The 22,035-nt window shown below is 38.3% G+C and overlaps 1 protein-coding gene across 9 annotated transcripts in view; it reads left to right on the forward strand.

Annotated features, from left to right (window-relative positions):
- The window catches only part of tox2 (TOX high mobility group box family member 2), a 94,044-nt gene that overhangs the window by 37,683 nt on the left and 34,326 nt on the right, over window positions 1-22,035 (forward strand). For 5 of the 9 annotated variants that reach the window (XM_056751518.1, XM_056751517.1, XM_056751516.1 and 2 more), the window contains exons 2-3: window positions 1,053-1,145; window positions 10,409-10,468. In XM_056751518.1, the coding sequence (XP_056607496.1) occupies window positions 1,053-1,145; window positions 10,409-10,468 (153 nt within the window). Of the gene's footprint in view, window positions 1-1,052; window positions 1,146-10,408; window positions 10,469-15,828; window positions 15,917-22,035 lie in introns of those variants that run through there. The other 4 variants (XM_056751520.1, XM_056751519.1, XM_056751525.1 and 1 more) reach the window with 2 other exon arrangements.

Consider the following 22,035-nt stretch of genomic DNA (forward strand, 5'->3'; position numbering starts at 1 on the left):
GAACATTTTTAGTAAAAGACAAAAATATATTCTATGGGTCAAAATTATAGATTTTTCTTTTATGCCAAAAATCATTAGGATATTAAGTAAAGATCATGTTCCATGAAGATATTTTGTGAATTTCCTAACTTAAATATATCAAACTTTATTTTTGTGAGTGGATGGCCTGCCAAAGTGCCTCTGAATAACAACTTCAAAGGCAATTTTCTCAATATTTAGTTTTTTTGCACTCTCAGATTCATGAGTTTTAAACGGTTGTATCTCTGCGAGTTATTGTTTAACAACTCGTACATTAATTATGATCATAATGAAAAATTTACCCATATGACTTCTTTTGTTGTGCAGGGTCACATATGTTTTACAACTCATGATGATTTATTTTCTTTTGAGAAGAACTTAAGGGTAAAAGTTAGAACTTGTTTTTTGTACCTGCTGCTGGATGTTTACTTAATAAGTAAAAAAGTACTGTGTGTGTGTGTGTGTAGGTGCGTTTGTGTGCGTTCGTGTGTGCATGTGTGTGTGCATGTGTGTGTCCATGTGTGTGTGTTTTTGGCACAACGTCTTGTGTGAATCATTAGATGCTGGATTGCTCTGATTCCCAAACCCTGACTGCCAAATCTCCTGCGGGGAGTGTTTCCTCCGACAGGTCTCACACACTGAGCCGGAGCAGGGAGACTCACACACACACACACATGTGTACAAACAGTGGGATCAGGCCAGCGTGACTGACTGAAATCAGTTGAGATGTCATTACACCTGCTGTGCTCAATATGTTAATAGTCCTGTTTTAAGATAAACATCACTGTCGCTCGTTGGTTAACTTTGGAGATTCCAACAAACCTCTGACCTCAAGTGTTAAACCAGAATACAGTAAACAACCCCGTCTACACAAACATTTCCTCAACTCAATATTTCTGTCATGTTGATTTGAGATTTGTTGTTATTTGCGATGATGTTGCGGAACGGTTCGAACGGTTGCTTGTGTTTCCAAAACTGAAGTTTGGTCTGTTTTCTCTCGTCTTCTAAATCTGTGTTTCTGTCCATCTCTACAGAACAGATACAGTGTAGCAGATCGAGGTGTTAGGCTGTACAGCACTTTACCTGTGAGAGGCCACCCCGAGGGGAAACGACTGCCCTCTGTAGGGGTGAGAACAATCCCATCATACTCTCACGTCACATCAAATGACAGAACATTCAAACTGTGTGTCAGATCAAATCGAAACAAAGTACTTCATAGACTTTATATGCGTTACATTTCACTTTTTATCAACTTTATTCCATGTACGAGCTTAGATTCAGCAATCCCATAATGCATTCTGATTATATGAAAGATTCATGCACTTCTGCTTCAGAATTTAGCAAAAAGTCCAGTCTTATAATGCATCTGTTCTTGCTTTCTGAATAAGAAACAAGGATTTGTAAGGATCTCTCTCTCTGTCTCTGTCTCTCTCGCTCTTTCCCTCTCTCTCTCTCTCTCTCTCTCTCTCTCTCTCTCTCTCTCTCTCTCAAGATTCAAGATTCAAAGGAGCTTTATTGGCATGATGTAAAGAAAATTTACATTGTCAAAGCACAAGATTAAATATAAACATGCAGAAATACAGATTAAGGTAAAAAATAAGATAGAATAAAATTAAAAGTCTATAAGTAAAAATATATATATACACATCTCAATATAAACAGAAAAAGAGTTTTAATTAAAGTTCTCAATGAGGGTGACAGTGTCAGTTTGTGTGTGTTGTCCTGTCAGTGTTGTGTTGTGTTGTGCTGGTTGTTCTTTGGTCGTGGCAGGACTTGACATATCTTGCAGCCAGGTTTGAGCTTCTTGAGTTTTCTCTCTCTCTCTCACTCTCTCTCTCTCTCTCTCTGACTCTGTCTCTCTCTTTCTCTCTCTCGCTCTTTCCCTCTCTCTCTCTCTCTCTCTCTCTCTCTCTCTCTTTCTCTCTCTCGCTCTTTCCCTCTCTCTCTCTCTCTCTCTCTCTCACTCTCTCTTTCTCTCTCTCTTTCCCCCTCTCTCTCTCTCTCTCTCTCTCTCTCTCTGTCTCTCTCTCGCTCTCCCCTTCTCTCTCTCTCCCTCCCTCTCTCCCTCTCTCTCTCCCTCTCTCTCCCTCTCTCTCCAACTGCGTACAAATAGTGCAAGCATGTAAACAAACGAAAATAAAGATAATTAAAGTAATAAAATAAAATAAATTGTGATGTATGTAGTGCAAAAAAGTGGCTTATAATATATGAAGGGTTTGGTTCCAAGATGAGATAATCATGTTTTTTATTATGTTTTCATGTTTTTACTGTGTTGGTTTGCTGAATGTTTTCAGTTGTTACGGCTTAAATCAAAACAAACCATGAATTTGAACATTTTTAACATCAGAGTTACTTCATTTTGCAACCAAACTCTTCATATGTAAATATGTGAAAACAGAAATAAAGTTTAATGTAAACAAAGATTTACTGAAGCAAAATATACATTTAAGTAGCAGAATAAAGTAATATACTGTAATATAATGTAAAGCACATATGTGGAATACATCATCTCTCTCTCACTAGCACCCCCTGTTATCTGAGTGTGTCTGTCTGTCTTTGGTGGTTTTGTGGTTCTCAAAGTATCACATGATGAACTGAGAGTCCATGCACCCCGATACATCCCCATGGGGCCACACTTCACACCCACCAATACCTCGCTCACACACACACATGTACACGCACAAACACACACACACACAACACGCTACAAGATGAGCTGATGATATCAGATGGTAAAATACAATGGTGTAGAATGTCACTTCAGTTATTACCACACTTATTCTGGTACTTTTTGGTTCGTCGGTATCTGTTCACGTGGCTATTTCTGTTTTATTGTCTCACGTCAGACTGCATTTCTGGAAACCATAACGCGTCTGTTCGTGAAGCAGCTTTAGAGTTCGCACATGAATTCAATGAAAGTCATTGACAAAATCACGATATATTTTAGCAGATGCCAACATTTAGTGTTTGTCAAGCACAGTGTAGTAATGAGGATGAATGTAAATACACACGACAGACATCAGATTATTTCTGTGCACATGCACACAGGGTTTTGCAGATGAGCAGTCACTGGTTTTGTCTGCACACAACTATTGTTTGCACTGGTGCAAGTGTTCAAACACGCAAACACATCAGGATGACTCACTAACAAATATGAGCACGTTTGACTCACAATTACCCAAGTTTCCTTTCTCGCTTTCCGTTGCTTGAAAGGACGTTTTTGTTAAACAAAGCAAAATAACAGTGAATCACTGAAACCTCTTGAAGTAACTTTCAAACTGTAAGTTTTGTTTTGAGTTTATCTACTTAACACATAAAGTGAAAATTGATGTGCGTTACATATACCAGTGTGAAAGTGTGATGTATATGAAGCTGAGTTTGGATGTGAGAGACACACATCGCATCTTGAACTTGTCAGGAAGACAAATGAATTGCATATTTAAAACGTTGTTGGGATTAGCATCAGCTAATACGACACACAATTTAGTAAGAATGGCTTTGAATGTATAATATCGTTGTAAGGAGATTGCGATTCTGCAGGAAAGGACCCGATGCATTTGATAAACGTGCGTATTCCATTATTCTCCAGTTAGTTCGAGTTCTTCTCGACGCTTTCGCAAATTAAACCAGAGAAAAGCATATTTTTTACAATGCCCAGGATTCTGACAAACCGTCTAAAAAAAGACGTGAAAAAAAAACCTCCGGCTGAGTTTTCCGGATGCGCGCGTACATTTACATATGAATGGTTTTAAAATTATCTGCCTTATATCGAGCGTCTCCTCAGCAGTCTTTAAGAAGTCTAACCAAACCGTGGCATGATGGTTGAGCTCAGAAGAACCACTTTAACAGCTCTGAGAGGAAACGTGCCGTTTCTCCTCGGCCCCGTGCGTCAGGTGTTGCGGTGAGGGGAAAGAACGAGGTTTTGCCTCTTTGTTCGCTATCTTTATATCTCCACACACAGGGTTCAGTTAAAAGTTGGTTCAGTTAAACATCCGCTCAGTTTGCTAAAATAACCCCCCCCGCACTCACACACACCCACCCGCCCTCACCTTTCAGCTTCCTCTGGAGGTGAACAACACTGACACACAAACACACACATGTTCAGGTTTATTACTCTTTAAAACCACCAGTTTTTCTTTCATTCTCTAGCCATCAGTGTGTGTTTCTCTCCTTTTTTTGTTTGCATGAAGGTCTTGACTTTTACATTTGTATTTTGGCCACGGTGACCTCGTTCCCACCCACGGGAATATGTTATTGCTCAAATGTTTCTCATTCTGAACTAGGCATGGGCCGGTATGAGATTTTGGCGATATTATAACCTTAATCGAAAAGTGTCACGGTTTCATGGTGTTGCTGTTAAAACGCTAAAATGTGTTTTTCCAAGTATCTGCGTATACAAAAACAACTATTCAACTGGACACAATATATTTCAATTTGAACCAACATTTAGAACATGTGTGTCGGGAAAAAATAATGCCTTAAAATGAAAATATTCTTTCAAAAAGTATATCAACAAAAGTCTCAACAATCAAAACTCATGAATATGAGAGTGCGAAAAAAACAAATCTTGAGAAAATTGTCTTTGAAGTTGTTAATGTGAGGCACTGTAGCAGGCCATCCACTCACAAAAATAGTGTTTTTATATATTTAAGGTAAGAAAATCACAAAATATCTTCATGGAACATGATCTTTACTTTATATCCAATATAATATGTTATTTTGACCATTACAAAGTATTTTTGTCTTTTACTAAAAATGTTCTCATGCTACTTAAGACTGGTTTTGTGATCCAGTGTCACATATTTAATAGACATAAACATCAAATATTGAATTACATGATTTAATTATTAATGTTCTGTAAACACAGCTCATACCTTAGAAACGGTATCAACCTTAACTCTTTTAAACCTCGTATTCCTTGAAACTGGTATTCGTCCCATGCCTATTCCGAACCCATGAGACTTGATGGAAATTTTAGCTCCGGTCTCCAGTTTTATCTATAATTAAGTGTTGTTTCTGAGAGACAATTGCAATCTCTTTTTCTTCGCTATGGCACACGTGATGCTATCGCCGTGGTAACGGCGCATGTCAAACACACAGCGCGTCTGGCGACGCTAAAGCCTCAGAGGAGATGGTGATGTGAACCGCAAACTAGCCGTGTCAATCGAAGGAGTTTTTAAAATGCGTTCTGAACTTTCTAATCCGAGTGTGCAGTCTCGTGCATTTGGAAGTCCCAACGGTGTAAACTGCTTTTAAGGGTTTTATTAAACTGACACATCTTGTTTTAATAGATACCTTCAAGTTAATATAAAGTGATGATTCGATTAACTTTGATACTGTGATGTTTATTTGAATAACAACGAGAAAGAAGTTCAAAATGAAAGAAATGAAAGTCATTGTAGAAAGATGGAAGGTTTACATTTCTTTATTTGGTAACGTAAAAAACACAATCTAAATACTTTTTTAATCTTTATATCTCAGCTTCACGCACCTGTTTGAATCCCTTCAGACCTTGTTTAAAAATAAAACAAACAGTGTGAGCTTTTGAAATGCATCACCTGAGCTGCAAATAAGAATGAAATCATCTTCACACATTTTAATCCAGTTCAAGAACATGAAAGGGATTAGCCAATCAGAATAAGAAGACCACAGGGAGGGCGGGGCTTCACTTTCAGACGCTCAGATGTGCAGCAAAGCTCTCCACGTGTTATTTTTATATATTTTTATTATCCAATTTTACAGACCATCATGTGAAATAAACATTGAGCTTTTTCGCCGTTTGCCGACTCCATTTCTGATGAAAATGTTTGATATTGATGCTTCAGATTATCATGAATAGACATCATCATATGTTCTCATTCACTGATCTGTGTAGTGTTTGAGCGACACACAGACATTACGTTGTGTGTTTGTGTGCATTATCATCTGGCACGTTGTATATTTAATCCTCGCTCGTTTGTGACGCGCCGCTCGTCTTCCTCCGCTGTAAATCTGACAGATTCCCACTTTCTCCTTTTCCCTTTATTTCTTCTTCTCGTTTTCTTTGCGGCCTGATTTGGAGAGACTCGCATAGTCAATTACGTTGGAGTTTGAGAGATGGAGCGCGCTGGAGTTGCCTTATTTTTGTATGATATTAATATTTCATAAGTGCCATTCTCTGCTGAATATCAGAGAGCGAGAGAGAGAGAGAGAGAGAGCCTATTAGATTCAGCAGTGCTGGAATATTATTCATTCTCCAGAGAGCGGGCGAACATCTTCCATCATTACTCCTGCCGTTACGGATTTCTGTCGGAATGTATCGTGGGTTCAGGGTGACAACTGAACTGTTTGAAATGTTCGGTCTTTGTGTGCCCGGCGAGTGTGTTTGTAGCCAGATTGTAGTGTGAGCGTAACAGCTGGATTCACCAATAAGCATTCAGGAATTGAATTGCGATATATATATTATATAATGTAAATAGTTTAAGAACGGTTTAGTTTTGCGTTAGCCAAAGTTGTATGTTTGATTCTCAGAGAACACACATACTGATTGCTTAAATGCATTGTAAGTTCCCTCGGATGAAAATGTCTCACGCATAAATGTCAATATATTGAGCTGGGACTCCAATTGGATCATTTTCAATGTTGTTGTTGTTTGGCAAAAATATGCACCACAATTATATGAATTCAAACTACTCACCTCTTAGTTCATTGTATTTTGTTAAAGCTAAGCTTTTGTTCAAATGTTAGACAATTTAACCCTTTAAAATCACCGTAAAGGGGTATTGTTGGGGTAACTTCCTACATTTCTAAGACAAGCTAAACAAAAGTCACCGTGTTGTTTAACAAGTGTAAACACTCCAATTGTTTATTTGTAATATTTTTATGGGTATTGCAATTTAGTGAACATTCAAAATGGTAATTTTATCATATTGGAACCGGCAGCGCTTTATAAAAGCAATAAGCATCTTAAAGTCCCAGTGAAATAAAAAATGGCGAATCCTATTTTTTCATGAAATCTTGCAGCATTGATTGTAAATAGCTTACCAATGTGGGTCATTCTTTTTAAATTCATGTGCCCTCATGATCCTCAGTTAAAATCCGAAAATTAATTTCTGTCCTCTAGTGACTTCCATGTCAAATGACGTATGTAAGACGGCTTGGGCGGAGCATCTGTTAACTCCTCCCCTTTAACTGTGAGTCTGCTCCCATTTCCATTACAAAGTGCGACGGCTGTTGTTATACATCCAATCAATTTGCAGTGAAAAAGCAAGCCACGCCCATTATTTTTTCTCATTCTTAATTCCGTCTCACTCGGTAATGCGTCAGAATACGGAAGTAAAAACGATCCGGTTAACGACGAATTTAAGGTTGCGCATTTCTGATTTTACATTCAAGCTTTTGTGGCATATTGCTAAGTTTGTATCATGTTTACGACTTTTAAAAAATGGTAACACTTATCAGTCTTTTCTTATGCAAATTCAGTCGATTTCTTTAGTGAAAAGAAACACACATGCATTGTTGTACACAACACAACACAACACTGATATATTCATGTAGTCTGCCGGTTTCTCTGAAATTCAAATGTAAAAGAGTCTCTGTCTCTTACTGCCATCTATTAGTGCACTCTAAATATTCCATGAGCTTTGGATATGACTGTGTATGTGTGTGTTTGTATTATTTTATTTCCAGTCTTTCTTGTTTATTGCTGCCACACATGACCTACTTCCAGCCCTCCGTATTCGGCGCGGATCACTCAGACGTGCCCTTCATCTCCACTCTCGTCCCCGCAGAACAATTACATGGCAAAAGGGCCCAAATGGAGATGTTTGCACTAAATAACACGTGTGTAATTAAGCACTAATGAGCTCTTGTCACTATGGAATGTGCAATTAGACACTTAATAGAAACGCCTGGTGTGGCAGACGGATGGAGAGAGAGAGAGAGGGATGGGCTTTAAACGGTGTACTGTACATAGTACATCTGTAATAGAATACACACTGTACTGCATACTCTATCCCATAATGCATTGTGCTCATCTTGACCGTTCTGTCGTGTGTGACGAGTGAACCGGAAGTAATCCTGACATCATTTTCACATTATGGATGTGAAGAATTGAACAGCAGGACGTTTTTTCATCAGATCGTCTGAATTCTCGTGTAATAGAAACAACACTTGAGCTTCATTAAAATCTTTATGGACCGATAAGATAAACATCTGCCAAACATCAGGTCACGCAGAGGAGCAAATTAATAGTTCATTTCACAATATTGAATAAGCAGAGCAAAAAGGTCATGGGTTTGAATGTTTATTCACCTGAAAGCGTAAATACTGATGTTCAGTGTCTATTTTCAGCTGAAATTGATCTGAAACTGAAGGTGTTTGTTGATGATAAAATATATACTTAAGAGTTAATGACAGTCTGTGAAAACATTTAAAGACACACACATTAAAAGCACGCACATAGAAAATAAAATATCTCTTTGTGAACATTACCATGGTAACCATAGTTCCATAGCGTTGTGTGTTAATGATCAAAACTTTGTTAAATCAAATACAATTACGTGACAAGAAAAGTGACCAAAGATATTTGGTCTTATTTTATGAATAAATAATTTTATCTTAAAAACAAGCTAAATATTCTGTCCATGGGGTGAGTAAAAGAAACTTGAAAATGGTACTTGAAGTTTCTTTTTCTCACCAGCTGGACAGATTTTTTGTCTTGTTCTTATCATAAACCTGCTTTATTCTTACATTCTTTTTCATAAAACAAGACCAAATATCTTGGTTCTCTTTTCTTGTCAAGTAATTGTGTAATGATTTAAGAAGTTTTAGATAGTTTCACTAGAAACAAGACAAAAATACGAAGTAAGAATGTCATTTTTTGCTACTAAAACCATAACGGCCAATTCACATTTTGCGTCTTTTCCGCGCACATATTCGTTATTTTAAATGAATATTGATAATCTTGTCTGTGGTCACTGGTATATTGTGACTCCTCTACATGTTAAAAGTATGATTACCATGGTAAGTGAAAGACATCAAGTAAATGTTGGATGTCTGTTGGTTTAGTATTCATGTTGTCTGGAATAAAAATGTGGCACTTTTTGTTTAAAAATGTGATTGAAAATATCAGGTCACATCGTGAATTGCAGTATATTGTACAATACTACATGCATTTTGTGTGTGTGTGTGTGTGCACAAAGGGGATGTTGAAATAAATATGATTGCAGATAAGAGGAAAAAAATCTTCCATTATAACCCCCCCCACACACACACACACAGCCAAATAATGTAATTTGTGTAGATGTCTATCGTTTGCTTTTGGATATATTTGCATGTTAATTAGGAGGCGCTGTTAGAAATGTGCGTTCAATTCTGCAAGACCATAAGGAAAATGATCATAGCTGTGTGTGTGTTTGTGTGTGTGGGCGCATATGTTTGTGCTCTAATAATGTTTTATTGTTGCTGCAGTTTGCAATATAGAATATATAAATGCATGATGGCCGTTTAGCTCTGTTGTGACTCCCTCTCTCTCTCTCTCTCTCTCTCTCTCACACACAAACACACACACAAGCGCATATACGTACATATAATATATGTACGTGTGTGTGTGTGTGTGTGGAGGTGCGGTGACCCCATCAGCTGTTTGAATTATGTGTCATGATGTATCGCAGCCCAACATCATGCATGATCACATTCTCTCATGAAGAGATGAAAACTCTTGTTTTTTGCTCATTTAGTGTCATGTGTGTGTTCTCTAAGCGTGACAGGTTTAATAAAATGTTTCTTTCTGCGTTGTGATTCTTCAGAGTCGCTTTTTATGCTTTACATTCTCAGGAAATTGTGTTCACACCGTTTCACTATTTGACTGCCATCAGAGCCTAATAAAGAAAGAGATCGTCTCTTGTATGAAGCTCTGTATGTTCCTTCATGCCGCTGAGGGTTTTGGGGGGGCGGCGGCCATCTTGCCGGTGATGTCACGTGTGTTGCAGGTTATCATGCGATAGTGATTCAACTTACGAAACTGAGTCATTTATGTCACAGTCACCACAGTCACAGCGCTGCACTTTTTCTCGACCTCTCTGCTCTATTTTAAAATCCTCTACCCACCTTTCACATCATATCGAAACCAGCTCTGTTTTTATTTTGCTTCATTCCCGGAAGAAACTTCTCTTTCATTTCTCAAACATTTCTCTAAGACATAGTAAGACGGTATAAAAATAAAAGGTGTATGTTAGGCAGGTTTTGTGTGATAGTTCAGTGATGTCTAGGTGGGGTTTGGTGTCTCTCACGCTCTTGACAGCTTTGACTCAATTGTTCTTTTTCTCTTTTCGTCTGATATGCAAATGATTTTCCTTTATCTCAGCTGTCTGACCAATCAAACTTTAATCTTCTTTCTGTCTGCCCACAGTTTGATGGTGAAAATATGTACATGAGTGACAACAACCAGGAGTTTCTCTCCCCGAGTCAGGTAAGAGACCACCCAACATCACAACCTGATGTTTCAAAGGGTTTTGTCTGCTTCTCTTGACCTCTTTTGCTTTTATTCTGAGAGATCCACTTCTGTTTAGACCAATGGGGCTATTTATATACAGAGAGACACATATGTAGCTGAGAATATGTATTTGGATGGAATTGAAATGTTGATCTTCACATGAGAAACATCAGCGTGACTTCATATTTTTGTAAGTGAGGGATGCGTTGTTCTCATTTAAACATCATGTGCTTGGTGTGAAAGATGTTTTTTTTCATTATGAGATGTTTATTAATCTGAGTCTTCAAGACATATAGATGAATTGAGTCAATCGTTTATTCAACTATTCTGTAAACATTCCAAAGACATTCTGAGAGAAACTAGCAGAGGAGAAGACAAATATTCTCTCGGCGTGAGATAATGAACAAATATATCGCTTATAGAAACTATACCACAGGAAAGACCAGTAGACTAAACTTAGAGGAATCTGATAACATCACCTCTTTCTCTCTCTCTCTCTCTCTCTCTCTCTATAAGTATCTATTTATACATCTCAATGTAAACAGAAAAAGAGCAAAGTATAAATCTCTCTCTCTCGCCATCTATTAAATTTTCAAATAGCTTTATTTGCATCACATACTTAAGTGCATATTGCCAAATCATTTCACAATAACAAAAAACTTGACGTTAGTGCGGATGTGTTCGCTCGGTCCCTTTGAGTTTGTGGCACATATATATTTATATGATGTGCTACTGAAGAGGCAGTGCGTCTCTCTTTCATTTTTTGTTGTTTACTCACAGACTCATATTTGTCATCTGTCTGCCAATCTTGTTCGCTTGACCAAGTTTATGCAAGTTCAGACTATTCTGACTTACACTATAGCGTTCCTGTATCTCAGTGGTATGAGCATGGACTAACAACGCCAAGGTCGTGGGTTTGATCCCAGGGGATTACACATACTTAGAAACAAATGTATAGGATAAAACTGCCAAATGCATAGATGTAAATGAAACACTGTAACACACAATATTTGCACACACACACACACTTTTTGAGAATGACTTTGTGTTTTATTAGCGCAAAAACAAAAATAAGCAGAAGAATATTGCGTTCTTTTTTTGTTTTTATCCTTGAACAAACATTATTGAGGTAGTCTCAACAGTTAAGACCGCATTATATATTTTTGGTTCTTTAATCATCAGTAAACTGTATTTAAAAAATGTAGGCAATGTGGTCCATTGAACAATCAATCACTTGAGTTGTTTTGCATGTTGCATGCTTTGACACATTTACATTTTTATACAAAATTGTATTCATACCAACAGAATACCGCAAAATGTGTAATGTCACGGTTGTGTATTATATCAGAAATCTGTCAAATGCCAGACATCAGGACTCAGTCCATCTCACACCGGCTCTGTTCTCAGATCAGACGCCCGACGGCTCCCAGGAGCCTTAACATTCACGTTGACTGAACTGTCCTCTGGTGACCTTTGACCTCGTCTGATTGTAGGGTAGAGATCGTCTCCGCTTGGCCCCTAACGAGCCCTCTGTGTGTTCGGGGTCACGGAGGATCGCCACGGTAACCACCGTGAACAAAAGAGTCTGGAGTCCATCGAGGGGCGACCTCCAGCCGACTGAACCGATCGATAGCGGGCGAACAAGAGCGGAAAAAATAGAAGACAGGGAGAGAGAGAGAGAGAGAGAGAAAGAGAGAGAAAGAAAGAGAGGGCTGAATGGAGCTGAGAACGAGCGAGACAGATCCAGAAAGAGAGAGAGAGAGAGAGAGAGAGAGAGAGAGGGCTGAATGGAGCTGAGAACGAGCGAGACAGATCCAGTGAGAGAGAGAGAGAGAGAGAGAGATCCAGTGAGAGAGAGAGAGAGAGAGAGAGAGGGGGCTGAATGGAGCTGAGAACGAGCGAGACAGATCCAGAGAGAGAGAGAGAGAGAGAGAGAGAGAGAGAGAGAGAGAGAGAAAGTTGATTGATTAGAAAGAACCCCTCAATGCTTCTGTCTGTCTGTCCTGTTGAATTTTTATTTATTCCACGTGAATAGACGCAAGAGTACAACGTCTTATTAAAGTTAGTTAAAAGAATAGTTCATCAAAATATAAAAATTCTCTTATAATTTACTCACCATCATGTCACCGTGACATGTAAATCACTTTATTCTTCAACAGAACACATTTTTTTCAATATATAAATTATAGGCAAAGTAAAATAACAAATTAATTCTGAACAAATTTGAAATCTTTTCTTCATTAGTATGCCGAAGCTTCCTCATCCGCTGTGTCAGTTTACTCGTGGCTCTGAGATTCACCTCGACGGCATCGTGCAGCACAAATGTTTTCTTTACATTTGCATCATTGGCATAAGAGAAGAGCTGGAAATGTCTCTAATGCACTCGCTGTTTGAGGATGCAGAAGACGTCGCGGTCAAGATTATAATCTCACAATTAGAGTAACAAGGTTTTATTGATTGCTTCCCAGAGCTTCGCTTGCCAAGTAGGCCTGTGATCGGAGGAACAGGAGAAGAGAGGAAAACTTGGCTGTCTATCTGATACTTCAGTAGAGAGATTGTGCTCTTCACGGGTGACGTGATCGGGGCGAGAGAACTGAGAGAATTTCACTCGAGGCGCTTCGTGTTCCGATTAAAAAAATCATCTATCGGAAAATCTATTTAGGATTAAAAGTAACGACAGAACTGTGAGATGGTGTGACGAGTTTTAGTCTTCTTTAAAACGCTAGCTGTCTCCTCTCTTCATTTTGATCTGCCCCACAGGCAGTGGTTTTTATCACTGACTTAAAAATCATAAACTACATATATTGTCAGTTTAGCCCTTGTTTCATTGAAGTATCAACTTCGTCTCAGATGTTTCTCCTGAAATTGGGGATAACTGAAAATTCTTTAATATTGGAAGCCGATACCCGATATATTGGCCGGTATACAGTACCTTAATATTAATATAAAATTCCCTAAGACTGAAACAAACGTCAAAAAGGGGACAACTGCTTCACCCTAGAAAACAAGGTAACCATTAGTTCTCTTTCCCCCCTGAAAATCATGTACCAGGCCTACTTCACACAAGTTAATGATTCTTTAACATTCAAACTTAACTGGTGTATTTAATAAAGAAATTATAGATGTTCTTCCAGAACAAAGGTTCTCAATAGCACAGAAAGCAGAAAGCATTCATGCAGCAGCCTGATTTAAACTATATACTACTGCTTTTGTTCCTGTAATTTACACATTCATAAATACTTTATCTGTTTTGTAATGTTTTGATAATAACAATAATTAAATAATCCGGACAGTAGGAGAGTACTGTACTGTATTTTAACTGCGAGATGTGTGCAGATGAAGTAGTTTAACCAGAGAAAATGATTTAGGATTTATCAGCTCTAATATATCGGCATCAATTTTATTATATATTTTATTTCTCTTTTCATTTGGGATGCATGATAAATTATCAGCCATATCGGTATCGGCCGATAGATTGACATTTTTTATATTATCGGTATCAGCCGATACCGATATAGTCGATACCAATATGGCCGATAATTTATCGTGCATCCCTAATAAAAAGAGGAACAAATGAAAGTTGAAACACACAAAGAGTGTGAAGGTGTAAAATGAATGTAGATTGTAGATGTAAAATGATCTGGATCTGATGAGAAATGAGTTCATATTGAGATCTTCAATAATATTGACTTTTGATTGCAGACTTGTCAAACAGTTGCCATCTCTTCTCAAACTCTAATGACAGAGACATTTGTCAGATTTCTGACTCATTTTCTCAGGAGAAATATCTGAGACACAGATTAGACTTGAACTAAAGTTCCCGTTTGCTCTCCATTTGATCTAGATGATTTTTTTTATTTATGCGGCGCTTTTCACACTGTGCATTGTTCCAAAGCAGCTTTACAGGAGAAAATAAGAAAAACAGAAAAACACAGAAAAAGGTCAAGCATGGTGTTTGTAGAACAAGCAAGATCATTCTAATTAATAATAAATAATATCAGCAGTTTCCCAGTGAGCAAACTAACACGTTCCTGTGGCGAGGAACCCAAACTCCAATGAGAAGTAAATGGAGAAAAAAACCTTGAGAAACCAGTCTCATAGAGCGTTTCCCACCAATCGCGCTACTCACGCTTAATTGGACGCTTGAACATTTTGAGTTTACTGGCTTCATTCGCGTGTGAAATTCACTTCACAACAGACGTGAATTTGCATCATGGGAGGGGCTTCTGCAAGGCGGTTCTTGTCTAGTATGTGTTTATATATATGTATATAGCTCCATTTGGGTAAAGACCGTTTTTACAATTTACCAGATTGTCCGACCTCCTCACTCACTTTCTTCCATTCAAGATCCTTTCTATTCATGTTTCGATAAAAGTAAGATGTATCGCACATCTCCAGGTATCCACATACAGCAACAATGATTTTGTCCTCCATTGTTGTTTCGGATTTCTGCCTCCGCTCGCTACGTCATAATAACGTCACTACTAGAGCAAGCTCCTGATTGGTTAACGTGGCAGATTTTTTTCCGCAGTATGTCCTATCGCGTCTTTGAATTGACTTTACATTTAAATCACTCACGCTTAACGCTTCATTCACGTTTGGTGGGAACACACAGTAAGACCTCTGACGTGTCATAGCCGCACCCAGTGACTTTGATTAAAAGTAAATGAGTAAATGCTTATGAAAAATAGGAGGGGCTTATTAGTTGCGATTTAGGAAATTAAATGCGTGGAAAACTGTTTAGGTCTAAATCAGTTTTATTTTGTGATCGATAACAGAGGAATGTTATAAACTGTTATGGCATATTGTCAATAAGTGCAGCTATAACTTCAAACTGCTGTCATGTGATGTAAGATTAGCATTAAATACTAAGTATTGAAAATTTAGCATTAATGTGACAAGTACTCCGTCTTCGCTCTAGTTTAATCGAGGAGAAATAATTGATACATTTTTTTGAATGATCGTAGAGTAAACTTCTTCTACGTTATATTTGAACGTCTCTGATTGGACTTGCTTAAGGACTGGCTTGTGATTGGCTGCGATAGGAGATCTTGTACCATTGGTTAATTTTCACTGTGAACCGTCCGTATGAAGCGCGTGTGTGCGTGCCACTCTCCCTGCTGTTCTGAATTACGGCTGAGTACATTACCGTGATTTACAACTTCCTCCTGCTGTTTAGATTGAAGAGAGAGAGAGAGCGAGATAGAGCGAGCTCGCCCGTTCGCCCTGCCCCCACGCCCCGCTCCTACCCCAGATCCTTTGTGAAATGAAAACAAAGCGCGGGCCTGCCAAAATATTTCTATAGACGATTGCTGAGCAAGCAGAGAGTCAGTCAGGAGACAAAAGGCGAGAGTGATCGCTGGCCGACCAGACTTGATGCCACAGCAAAACTCTCATGCTGTCCCAGAAGCCTCTGCTCATTGGGTGAGTCTCATCCGGCTCACATTTCACCCGAGAATCAAACGGCAAGTGCAGAAAAATATTTTGACATAAATGAAACAAAGCCTGTTGAAGCACAGTCTTGTATATTAATACATTTATATTTATTTGTAAACAGGGGCTGCTTCTAGTTTATGAGAAAACAGATATTTATATTTGCATATTTATCTTTTCCAGTTGATTTGGGGGGCAGAAATATGAGCTGGACATGTTTTCATGAGATTCACCGCATCTGTTTAGAATATTTCTCGGACGCAAGCAAATGTTTGTTTAAGAGAGTGCGGTTGCCAGATCCTCCGTCTCACTCTCATCTATGTTGTAATTGAAAGTGATGCGTGTTTGTGTGTGAACTGTATTAGCCCTCACATCTAACTTTTTCATTTATGTTCATGTTGTTGTGTTTAATATAAATTAGCTCTTCGGTTAGTATGAAAAAATTAGAAATTTTCATTAAATCTTGCCATTGCTTTTAAGGGAATTGCTTGTTTCTGTCATACAAGGTCAAATGATGACATAACAGATTTTGTGCAGAAGCTTGGTCACAATAGTTTTTTTTTTTTAAAGCGCTATACAAATAAATGTGACTTGTATTGAATATAGTAAACCATTGTGTTGAGTTCTCGTGAATGTTTGCGTCGGCCTGCGCTCCTTTGTTTCTTTGTAAATTTGACAGATGACTTTTAAACACAGTTTTGTTTTGTAGAAGGCTGTTGTTGTGTTAAGCTGCGTCACTACTTGTATTGTTGAATATGAAGACGCTGAAATAATTGATCAGCTTGTTTTTAGAAGTGAAATAAGATTGTCTCAACAAACACACAACTTTAATTCTTGATCTGCGGATGTAATGCCGTGCAGCCGGTGTTGTGTTTACTGTAGACTGTAACAGTCTGACCGTTCATGCTGTTCATATGATTGTTTTTATATAATAATCTCAGCGTGATTCTGTATTTGTGTGTGTAGCTTAATTCTTAGTTTTTCAAATGTGATGATGAAACTCTGTGCGAAATGAGACCGAAGCACTATATACAAAGGGCAAAAAAACATAACAAACAATTTATTTGAATTAGCCCTGTCTATGTTGTTGTTTATTTTAATGTTGATTTAAATAGGCATAATAATAATAAACTATTTTTGAAAGAATAAAATCTCATAAGACTGACATGCGCCCTGCGATGGGTTGGCACTCCATCCAGGGTGTATCCTGCCTTGATGCCCGATGACTCCTGAGATAGGCACAGGCTCCCCGTGACGCGAGGTAGTTCGGATAAGCGGTAGAAAATGGAATGGAATGAAAAGACTGACATGCTTAGTCAGAAGTAACACAAAGTGTAGAGAAATAACATTGCTAGCATATATAATATAAAGCGTATTAATATTAGAACTATGAAACGCATTTGATTTTGTATATATAATGCCATTGTATCAAATCAATTATTAAATAATAAAATAAATAAATAATAGTATTATGAATCAAATGCATTTATTATATTAAGTATTAAGAAGGTTGTATGTGATGTGTTTGCTGCTGTTTGCTTGTATTGTATTTTGAGTTTGACTTGTTTTCTAAGAACCATCAGTTTGTGTGTTCTCTATGTTAGTCATTTGTTTAACTCACTTTCTCAAAAGGTACGTGATCGTTAAAGGCACTTATGTGTTTCCAGCACTTTGTGTTAATAATGTCATGTCTGTGAATGCCTATTTTCATCATTAGTTTCATCTCTCTGATATCTGCTCAGTGTGTTTGTGTGTCTCTTCCGGTCCAGTGTGCAGTTATAATGACCCGCCGATGTCATCCAGCTCAAACTAACTGCAACGAGAGAGAGAGAGAATCATCCGACTATTTATAGCTTGCATATGAATCATATGTGTGTTTCTGATAATGACATGGAATATGTACATATTTACTGTGACGTCGTGTGGACCTGACTGATTTGTTATTTATCAAGACTCCCTCTCGCAAATGACTCTTTACTTTAAAGTCCCCGTGAAATGGAAGTTGCGATCGTGTTTACTTCCGTATTCTGACGATCTCCGAGTGAAAAATGTGGGCGTGGCTTGTGTTTTCCCCCTGCGATGTGATTAGATGTATCCATTGCATTTTGAAATGGAACTGGGAGCAGACTGAAAGTTGAAGGGGAGGAGTTAACAGATGCCCCGCCCATTCCATCTAATTTAGGTCATTTAAGATGACTGGGCATTTTCAGATTTTAACTGAAGATTTTGAGGGCACATGAATTTTAAAAAGAAAAAGACCAACATTTTTAAGCTATTTACTAAATATTAAAAAGAAAAAGTAGGAATTGTTATTTTTAAATTAACTGGGACAATTTGTGCTGCCTTGGTTTTGACACAATTTGAGACATGACGGATAGATGGATGGATGAATTGATGGATAGATGGACAGATACATAGATGGATTGGCGGATAGACAGACAGACAGAAAAGATAGATAGATAGACAGACAGACAGACAGACATATATACACACAGATAGTTTGATCGACAATCAGACGGACACACATAGGCAGGCAGACAGACACACAAAGGTAGACAGACACACACACATAGGCAGACAGACAGACACACAGGCACGCACACGCATACACACACAGACAGACACACAGGCAGACAGATACACACACACACATACACACGTAGGAAGACAGTCACACACATAGTCACGCACACACAAAGGCAGGCAGACACTCACACACACACACATAGGCAGACAGACACACACACACGCACACACATAGGCACACACACACACACACACACATAGGCAGACAGTCAGACACATAGTCACGCACACACAAAGACAGACAGACACACCCACACACAGGCAGGCAGACACTCACACACACACACACACACACACATAGGCAGACAGTCACACACACATAGACACGCACACACATAGGCAGACAGTCACACACACATAGACACGCACACACACAGGCAGGCAGACACATACATAGGCAGACAGACAGATAGATTGACAGACAGATGTGTGTGTGTGTGTGTGTGTGTGTGGAGATGCCGATGGTGAGATACAAAAGGCCTCAGAAAGTCTGATTTTTCTGGACCAGACATTTCTTTTAAGTGCTATTGAACTGTAGAAAATCGACTCTATGTAACTCTGGTGCAGATTTGTGAATATTTCAAGCTGTAAATTGGCTCGGCTGGAGCATATGGTGTTTGAATGAACACATTGAAGGTTAAATGTTTCTTCTCGTCCACATGCTCTCAGTATAATGTGGACTGCAGCAGATGGCGTGTAGGCTGAACATTCACTTTATTTATGGGTGAATACGACTGCGCGCGCGTGCGACTGTCGCAATTAGCTTTCATTTAGCTGTTTATTTATTAATTATCGCTAGATGCCGACGACCATAATCCCATCCACGCTCCGAGCGCTGGAATCTGCACTGATTTACAGCCAATGTTGTGTACACACGTCTAAATAAAGACTTGGATTTTTTTAAATTAAAGTTAATTTTAGCTGTGATTTTAAATTTTCAGACGGAAATGTGTGTGGTGCTTGTGTCAAAACTCATCCGAGCGCTGTTCATCAGGGTACACTTCTATTTACTGACAGCGGTGTGTTTGAGAAATTGGTAATGGTGGTGTGTCTGTCATCCAAATAAAAACAGATGACGCTCCAAAACATTGTGTTTGATAGACCGACCATCCTCACGCACACAGAGATGTGAATCAGATAAATGTGTGTCTTTGAGTTTACGGGGGATGTTTTTAGGTTAGAACTCATAGACATCAATCACGAGTGTTGCTTTAGGGTCTATAGATAAGTGCTTATTAGAAAAATCTGTCATTACGTCTTTAAACACACACTGCCTGGCTACACGAAAACTTTGAGAGTTTTATTATGTTCACCTGAGTAAGTGTTCCTCCGAGACACATCACTAATTCAGAAATATGATTTTATATAACAGCTAGAACCCTGCAGAAGGCACTGCTTATTTTAGATTTCATAGATGTGAATATTAATTTAACGTTTACAGCAATCTGTCTTCTGTCTATAGAGTATCACAGGACAGAAGAAACGTATATCATCTCAGAGGAAAGTTTTATTACTCAACGGAGTGCATCAAACTAGTCTCAGATGTTTCTCCTTTGAATTGTTTGAGAGAAATAAAAAGAGATTGAAATATTTGAAAGACGTGAAGAGTACAGGGGTGTAAAACGAATGTAGATTGTGGAGGTAAAACAATGTGGATTTGGGTCAATTTGATTCAATAAAGTTGACTTTGGATTTCAGACCTGAACAATCTTTTTGGAGTAAATGTAGTTGTGAATGACATCTGTTGTGTTAAGACTGAATCTCGTTCGCTCATATGTTCGGGTTTTTAATCAGCCTGATGGTGTACAATAGCTTTAGACTCGTGCCAATTATAGTTGGTCGTCTTCCCGGGCATAAAGCCCTCTTCTCTCTTGCATTATTTCATCACTTATGCAAACTATCCGTTTATCTGTTTATAAAAGCAGAAGGCGTTTGAGTTTGATACGATCGCGTGCGTACAGTGAGCCGGCTGTTCAGTCGGCAAACCAGATCCAAATGTTTTCTGCATCCCGAGTACACGTCGTAAATATTCCCGGCCGCTGGTTTCAAAGTGGCGTCGCTCTTCAGTTAATGAAAGCTACAAATTGAAACTCTCAAACTCAATACAAGCGCCATCTTGCATTCAAATTGAGTTCTAATATCCTTGAAAACTGGACGGAGAGAGATGGTAAAAGACGGAAGTGATGCTGAAGTCATTGTGTTTTCTGACCGCTTGTCTCATAACGGACGCACACTGTTTTGAGTTTTGAAATGTCTGAATGAAATGTGTAAAACACACAATTGCATTCCTGCAGTCAGCCGGATGAATTATGGATTTTCAACTGGCGAGGTCCTTGAGATTTACATTTTATCGTCAAGGACATTCTGCTACTTTTAAGACAAGCGTCTCATACCCATACAGACCTACAGAATGAATTGTTTTATACGTTTTGTCCTGAACATCAGCTGGATGCAGGAGTTTAAATGCACGTTTGAGTTTGTAGCATTTTGAGTTCAGTTTATAAAATGATCTGGATTTGGGTAAATATGATGAGAAATGTTTGAGATCATATTGAGAGCTTCAATAATTTTGACTTTTGATTGCAGGCTTGACCAATCTGAGCTCAGTTTGACACATTGTGCAAATGCAACTATATTGACGGACATTTGTAAGATTTCTGACTTAGAAATATCTAAAACACGAATAAGACATTGATGTCCATGTTACATGTTGAAGAACCACAGCGTTAGCATGATTTTACCATGATTGATTGTCACATCTACTGATACTGTCCAGCATTATTTCTGTTAAGAGGTTTTAATATAGTTTCCATACTTTAAAGGTGAATCTGTAGTTGTGGCTCTAGTAGACAATTCTCCGGAGGATTCTGCGTCTCTCTCTTCACACAATACCCCGCTCTCCCCAGTGTTTACAACACTCTATTTAGTTTCCTTCCAACAATTATGAGGGAAATTGAATTTCAGGAAATGTTCATTTTCACATCTATTAACGCAGACAATAACAGGGACCCTGCAGCCAACAAAGACATCAGTCTTCAAAGAGACCTTCAACTATATAGAAGATTAATATCCAACCCCAGCAGCACAACGACATGTCAGAGCAAATCACATCACTGGACAAAATACCTTTTGAATATGTGTGAGATTTGGCCAAGGAACAGTAAAAACATAACCTTAGATGTAGTTCATTTAAAATATTCTCACTTTGTCAAAGTGGAGCTGCTTGTAGGTAAAATATGAATGATACATTATGTCTCAATTCTTTCTCAAATGTAATAACAGGAGATTGTAAATAAAGGGAAAACGTCTATATTGATGCAGTTCGCTCTATATCTTTCTTTTAACTAAGAAAAGCAGGAGCAATCTCCTTTTAGAATGATGTCTCAGTAATATCTCAGTTGTTTCTCCAAAGCTGCAATGAGATCAGAAAGGTGAAAATGCATTGCATATAATAACTCCTTTCTTTGCCACAGAGTGGCTGTTTTTAGCTTAAATAAGAATTTGACAATGTTTTAGAATGAGAT

Source organism: Triplophysa dalaica, chromosome 6 (genome assembly GCF_015846415.1).
Source record: "Triplophysa dalaica isolate WHDGS20190420 chromosome 6, ASM1584641v1, whole genome shotgun sequence".
NCBI lineage: Eukaryota > Metazoa > Chordata > Actinopteri > Cypriniformes > Nemacheilidae > Triplophysa > Triplophysa dalaica.